A 7,729-nucleotide genomic window follows, 5' to 3' on the forward strand; every position below is an offset into this window, starting at 1 on the left:
ACGAGAGCAACAGCTGTTCTGGATGACTGTGTGATAATGCTCTCGGTAGCCAATGTAAACAAAACCTTTAAACAGATCAACATTCACAAAGCCGCTGGGCCAGACGGATTACCAGGACGTGTACTCGAAGCACATCTGTCACGCTGATCCTTAACACTGGGGCCCCTCAGGGGTGTGTACTTAGTCCCCTCCTGTATAACCTTGTTCACCCACGACTGCGTGGCCAAACATGACTCCAACACCATCATTAAGTTTGCTGACGACACAACAGTGGTAGGCCTGATCACCGACAATGATGAGAAGGCCTATAGGGAGGTCAGACAACTGGCAGTGTAGTGCCAGGACAACAACCTCTCCCTCAATGTGAGCAAGACAAAGGAGCCGATCGTGGACTACAGAAAAAGGTGGGCCTAACAGGCCCCCATTAACATCGACGGGGCTGTAGTGGAGCGGGTCGAGAATTTCAAGTTCCTTGGTGTCCACATCACCAACGAACTATTATCGTCCAAACATACCAAGACAGTCGTAAAGAGGAATCAACAAAACCTATTCCCCCTCAGGAGACTGAACAGATTTGGCATGGGTCCCCAGATCCTCAAAAGGTTCTACAGCTGCACCATTGACATAATCCTGACCGGTTGCATCACCGCCTGGTATGGCAACTGCTCGGCATCTGACCGCAAGGCGCTACAGAGGGTAGTGTGTACGGCCCAATACATCACTGGGGCCAAGCTTCCTGCAATCCAGGACCTATACAATAGAGGAAAGCCCATAAAATTGTCTCCAGAGACTCCAGTAACCCAAGTTATAGACTGTTTTCTCTGCTACCGCACGGCAAGTGGTACCGGAGTGCCAAGTCTTGGACCAAAAGGCTCCTCAACAGCTTCTACCCCCAAGCCATAAGACTGCTGAACAATTAATAAATTCGCCACCGGACAATTTACATTGACACCCCCCTCCCTTTTGTACACTGCTGCTTCTCGCTGTTTATTATCTATGCATAGTCACTTCGCCCCCAACTACATGTACAAATTACCTCAACTAACCTGTACCCCCACACACTGACTCAGTAGCGGTGCTTTCTGTATATAGCCTCCTTATTGTTATTGTGTTACTTTTTATTTTAGTCTACTTGGTAAATATTTTCTTAACTCTTCTTGAACTGCACTGTTGGGTTAAGGGCTTGTAAGTAAGCACGTCACGGTAAAGTCTACACTGGTTGTATTCGGTGCATGTGACAAATAAAGTGATTTGATTTGATAAAGGATTCACACAGAGGTCATAGGTTACATTATAAATACATAGGCTGAATGTCCCAATTCAAACAAAACAACAGGATGTTTAATGCCAGGAAAACCCCTGGGGATTTCAAAGCTGAAAGAATGTACACAGAAATCACATTGTTCTGATGATTGACTATTCACCCAGCATCAGCATTTATATTTGGATGTGTAAATCCAATATTTTAATAATATTAAGAGTTTATGAATGTAATATTCATAGAGCTCTGTGATCCAGCTAGCTTACAGTCTCTGTTGGATGACGTCCCTGAGTAGTGTCACTATGGAAGGCTGGCAGGCTGTCTCTCCATCCCTCTGAGATGAAGCCTCTCTGTTAATCTGTCTGTTCTGGTAAACACAGGCCTCGCTGACTGGCTAACACAAACACACACAAACGCACACAAACAGACACCCACACACATACACTGGCAGAGCCTTTATGGCTCACACACTCACGAACACAACATTTTGTGTACACATCCATGGAGTCATTGGTATGTAATACACACACACACAGGCACACAAACAACACACACATGATAGTGTGATAAGCACACACACACATACACATACACAAACAAACACACACACTAACCTGCAGGGTCCATGACCTCCTCGATGACTGGTGGCAGGCGTAGTCCGTCCATGGTTGCCCTGGCAACTCAGTGTGGAGGATTAGGGGGAGGTGTCGTGTGGGTCCAGATGCTCTCTTGCACTGCAGAGGTCAAGTGATGGATGAGTATAGGGGGACCAGGGCAGAGAGAGACAGGGGGAGGATGACGCAGACGAAGCCCAGGAAGGCTCCTCACGCTCCGGGTAGACTCAGCCGCAGCAGCCCCTCCATCCTGGAGGTGAGAGAGACGTATGGATGCTGGAGATGAAAGAGACAAACTGAGCGAGGGACCGCAGTCTGAGATGCATGCAACAAAGAGACAAACGGTACAGCTCTCTCTCTCAAAACTCACAATTCACTCTCTAGACCTCCTTTTGTTTTGATACTGCACTCATGTCTCCTTTTTACTTGAGCTGTGATTCTATAACCCCTTCCTGTCCTATTCTCTCTCTCTCTCTACCACTGACCAATTCTCTCGCTCTCATTTGCATGGTTGGTCCCTCTACTGGTTTCTTTCCCGTCTCGGTCTGGGTATCAAGCACGTTTGATGCCCATGCTTTTGCATCCCATCTCTCGCTCTACCTCTCCCTCTCCCTTTCCCTCTACCTGTTCTTTCTGCTTCTTTAACCACACGGGTCAAATCGAAGGCATTCCTTTCACCATCTAGCACACGTATCTGTAAGCGCAAATATCAAGTAAATATAGACACACACACACACACACACTGTATTTACCTTTAATGAGAGTCGGACCTTGGAGCTCTGGATGCTGACAACCTATTCTCCTGCAGCTTGCGATTCATTTTCCGTCGGTCGTTCACTCCTCCCTCCCTCCATCCTCTCTCTCTCTATCTCGCTCACACACACACACACACACACACACACACACACACACACACACACACTCACTCTCTCTCTCTCTCTCTCTCTCTCTCTCCCTCCGATTCTCTTTTCTCGTTGTGTTAACTATGCAGGCCTCATTAGTAAAGGTTCTCATACTAAATACTGCTGTCTGATCCAGTCCTCTCCTTTTATCCTCTCTCTATCTTTCCTTACAGATCAAAACGGCTTAACCCTTCCCTTACCTGCTGTTGGTCCGTCAGCTGTGATCAATGAACATTAGGTCATTTCATCCAGTCTTCGAACCTGAACAAGAGAGCACAGAATGTATGTCATGAATAGACAATGAACTTATGATGTGGGTGATTTAACCCTTCGCTGCACTGAGGACGGGTACTGGGGGAGAGACTGATGAGGTAGGACTCGTGTGGGTTCTCACAGCTGCCGTGTACCTTCAGAGAGATATGAAACACTAAGGGGGAGAATATGGTATCTGGTATCTGTCATTCTGCGAGCAGCATCTTGTCATATCTACAAAGCCTTTGAAAGCGTTGTGTAGCAAGAACCTTTAATATTCATGACTATCAGAATGGCATCAAATGGAACTAAAGTAGGCTACTTGTCAGTGCTGATTATTCTCAAACTATTCATTACGAATTTTGATCAGTCATGGAAATAAAACTGCTGAAAACAAATAGGCTCCCAATTTTAAAAAAGAAGATGGAGAACAAGCTATGAAGTTTTGGTGAAGGTAAAGCCAACTAGCGCAAAAATAATATTGCGATATTGTCAAAACGATAAGACATATCGTCAAAAAATGTCAAATGTAAATAATTATGGTATCTGTCATTCGGCAAGCCTTTGAAAGCTTTTCTCCTTCGTGTTGCAAGAACCCTTAACATTCATTGCTATCAGAATGGCATCAAATGGAACCAAAGTAGGCTATTTGTCAGTGTTGATTAATGTCAACAGATGTAACTATGTGCTCTCAGTTTTGACATGTCATTGTGAGCACAAAGGTCATGAAGTAACAAACTGCACTCCACAATACACAATGACTCACAACAGGCAGGCCTCACGTTATAAAAATGGAACTGCGACGAGCTCAGAGCATCACACGAATCGAGGCGGAGGGGTTGCTAGGCAACCAAGTCCACTGGACCGCATCACGTGAAATAGGCTACATGCAAATTGTTCAAGCTAAAAACAAAACTACAGAGAAAAGTGAAACATTCTTAACAGTCAAACCTCATCTTTCCTTGTGAGATGTTGACTGTTCATGGGGTTTTAATAGATGGTCCTTACTAGCCAATGACTGAAAGTTTCAGGAAAGACTACAAAAGTTCAAAGTTGACTTTGAAGGGTTTTCCCATCTTTGCCAGAACACCCTGGGATCCTCTGCCCTGTGGGTTTTTTCTCTATCAGATGGTGAGTCAGTAAACCTGACTACTGTGAGTGTGACTGAGCTGCTGTGCATCCCTGAGCAACACTGCAGCATAAGTTATATAAGGCAGGCTTTCAGAGGACCAGAGAGTGAGAGAACACTACTGAGTGAAAGGAAGAGGGAAGGGAGTGTACCCAGAATTTTGACAAATGGCATAAGTAGAATTGCATAAGCTAGCAACACATATAGGTATTGCTCCCACCACTGTGCCGCAAAGAGTGGAGGTTTCTGCTGTGTGCTATCCTATGGGAGATGCTATGAATGCCATGCTACCGTCATCAGGAGGTAAGTGGGGACGTACAGTCTATTAACACACATGGATGCAAACACACACACACACTTGATAACCATGCCCTGGAGGACCCTGTGTCCTGCTCTCTCCAGAATATCTCCTCTTCCCACACACACACACACACACACACGATAACCATGCCCTGGACGACCCTGTGTCCTGCTCGCTCCAGAATATCTCCTCTTCCCACACACACACACACACACACACACACACACACACACTGGTATAAAGACAAGAAGACAAGCAGGCTGTGAAAACTAGCCTAACCTTGCTGTGGGCTAAGACAGGATCTTACCGTCTCTCCTCTCATCACTGCCCTAGCCTCGCTATGGGCTAAGACAGGTTCTGACCGCCTCTCCTCTCATCACTGCCCTGACCTCGCTGTGGGCTAAGACAGGATCTCCCAGTCACTCCTGTCATCACTTCTCTGCGAAACACAGACATTCACATTTAAACAGGCAGGGAAACAGGCAGGGAATTCATTGCCATTAAGCCAGGTTTATGCTACACACACACACACACACTGCAGGTCCATTTGGTAAAAAGGAGTTGTGGCTCGGAGAAAACATCTACACCATAAAAAAGGCATATCCTCTAATTGTTTTTTTGTTTCCTATTTCCACCAGCCATAGGAGCAGCTGACAGACTTGCTCCTTATCAAAACACAGGCAACAGTTTACAGTCAGGTGCCCCAGTTAGCATGGGAGAGAGTGAAACTGGGTATTCCCGGCTGGAGCAAGGCAGAGCACTCTGTTGGAAACACATTGTGACCTTGTTCGACACAGCTGGGCCAGAGTTGGGATCAACAGAAGTGTCATTACAATACCCTTTCTATATTATATATCTATATTAATATGCCTTAGTACCATAGTGAGGTGAAGGAATATTATTGTACCTAAGGAGGTTCTAGCAGTGAAAAAACATGGAAAAATGTTAGGTTGGCCTAATGTGTGTAATAACTATATCTTCTGTGTTTTAAACCAGCATGGTTATAATAAATCAAATTGTATTTGTCACATGCTACGAATACAACAGGTAGACCTTACAGTGAAATGCTTATGTACAAGCCCCTAATCAACAATGCAGTTTAAAAAATACAGATAAGAAATAAAAAATAACAAGTAATTAAAGAGCAGCAGTAAAATAACAATAGCGAGACTACATACAGGGGGTACTGGTTCAGAGTCCATGTGCAGGGGGACCGGTTAGTCGAGGTCATTGAGGTAATATGTACATGTTGGTAGAGTTATTAAAGTGACTATGCATAGATAATAACAGAGAGTAGCAGCAGCGTAAAAGAGGGGGCGGGGGGGAATGCAAATAGTCTGGGAAGCCATTTGATTAGATGTTCAGGAGTCTTGTGGCTTGGGGGTAGAAGCTGTTTAGAAGCCTCTTGGATCTTGACTTTGCTCTCCGGTACCGCTTGCCGTGCGGTTGCAGAGAGAACAGTCTATGACTAGGGTGGCTGGAGTCTCTGACAATTTTTAGGGCCTTCCTCTGACATCGCCTGGTATGGAGGTCCTGGATGGCAGGTAGCTTGGCCCCAGTGATGTACTGGGCTGTACGCACTACCCTCTGTTGTGCCTTGCGGACGGAGGCCGAGCAGTTGCCATACTAGGCGGGGATGCAACCATGCTCTCGATGGTGCAGCTGTTGAACCTTTTGAGGATCTGAGGACCCATGCCAAATCTTTTCAGTCTCCTGAGGGGAATAGGTGTTGTCATGCCCTCTTCACGACTGTCTTGGTGTGTTTGGACCATGTTTGTTTGTTGGTGATGTGGACACCAAGGAACTTAAAGCTCTCAACCTGCGTGCTCGGTCCTCCTTTTCCTGTAGTCCACAATCATCTCATTTATCTTGATCACGTTGAGGGAGAGGTTGTTGTCCTGGCACCACACGGCCAGGTCACTGACCTCCTCCCTATAGGCTGTCTCGGCGTTGTCGGTGATCAGGCCTACCACTGTTGTGTCATCTGCAAACTTAATGATGGTGTTGGAGTCGTGCCTGGCCGTGCAGTCATGAGTGAACAGGGAGTACAGGATGGGACTGAGCAAACACCCCTGCCGTTATTTGATCAGTTAAGAACAAATTCTTATTCACAATGATGGCCTACTCCGGCCAAACCCTAACCCGGACGACGCTTGGCCAGTTGTGCGCCCCCTATGGGACTCCCAATCACGGCCGGTTGTGATACAGCCTGGAACCAGGGTCTGCCGTGACGCCTCTAGAACTGAAATGCGGTGCCTTAGGCCGCTGCGCCACTCTGGAGCCCTAATGCAACCACTTATGAGAATGGAGAATTATGGACGCTTATAGTTAGTGTCATAACACATTCTAAAGCTTGTTATAGAATGTGTACTTCATAGAATGTGTTACCAAATATGTGCGTGCGTGTGTGTGCGTGCGTGGGTGCGTGCATGCGTGCGTGCGTGTGGCTAGAGAGTGGTGTTCCCTTCCCATGTCCCCCCAAAGAGTATTAGCTCACTCTCCTTACTGAGGGTAAGAGAGCCAACACAAACCAAACTACACACACTTTTTACAGAGCAGAGCAACCCTGTCCTATAGGCTACACTGCATTAGCACGAATGTCCATTGTGTAACTCAAAGTTGTAACACAAAAGGAATATTATTTGAAAGCACAAACAACTTAACTTCATTACATTATAGGCCCAAGCCTAATACTGACAATCTGATAATAGTTCTCCTATTTCACACATGTGCACATTTTTTGTGCATATCCCTACTCCTCCTGAGACACCCTCAGAGAGTGGGGTCAGAGACAGGGGCCAGCCATTATTGACAGTGACCCTGGAGCAATTAGAGTTAAGTGCCTTGCTAAAGGGCACCTAGTCAGGGATTTGACCAAGGGACCAGTCTGCCACCTTTTGGTTACTGGCCCAATGCTTCTATCTGCTAGGCTACCTGATACCTGCCGTAGGGTAAGGCATCATAATCGTGGTGATGACATCATAAATAATGTCCTGTGATATTCTAGAATTTTGACAGTGTATATCCCGGGAAACAGAACGCTCAAATGCGCTTTTTCACCAAAAAACACACCCTAAACTTCATAACATAAACTGCCCTCATAAGGTAAACACAGGTAAGTATTACAATGTCTCTTAAGAAATCTTCCCAGCGTTTGGCTAGGATCCAGAAAATGTTGGGCGAGATAGGTAAGGCTTTTTTACTTTAAAAAGTCAAGTTTGTTTGTAAAAAATGGAAGTCAAAATAGAAAAAAAATATATAGGTTTCGCT

The 7,729-nt window shown here is 45.8% G+C and overlaps 1 protein-coding gene across 5 annotated transcripts in view; it reads right to left on the minus strand.

The window, feature by feature from the left end:
* Positions 1-2,794, minus strand: part of LOC112216916 (coiled-coil domain-containing protein 136) — a 44,913-nt gene extending 42,119 nt beyond the window's left edge. For 2 of the 5 annotated variants that reach the window (XM_042300251.1, XM_042300248.1), the window contains exons 1-2: positions 2,628-2,794; positions 1,876-2,151 (exon numbers count right to left, since the gene is read on the minus strand). In XM_042300251.1, the coding sequence (XP_042156185.1) occupies positions 1,876-1,927 (52 nt within the window). In that variant the 5' untranslated portion in view covers positions 1,928-2,151; positions 2,628-2,794. Of the gene's footprint in view, positions 1-1,875; positions 2,152-2,245; positions 2,470-2,627 lie in introns of those variants that run through there. The other 3 variants (XR_006079223.1, XM_042300249.1, XM_042300250.1) reach the window with 3 other exon arrangements.
* Positions 2,795-7,729: the final 4,935 nt, after the last annotated feature.

The sequence above is a fragment of the Oncorhynchus tshawytscha genome, linkage group LG17 (assembly GCF_018296145.1).
Source record: "Oncorhynchus tshawytscha isolate Ot180627B linkage group LG17, Otsh_v2.0, whole genome shotgun sequence".
Classification (NCBI taxonomy): Eukaryota; Metazoa; Chordata; class Actinopteri; order Salmoniformes; family Salmonidae; genus Oncorhynchus; species Oncorhynchus tshawytscha.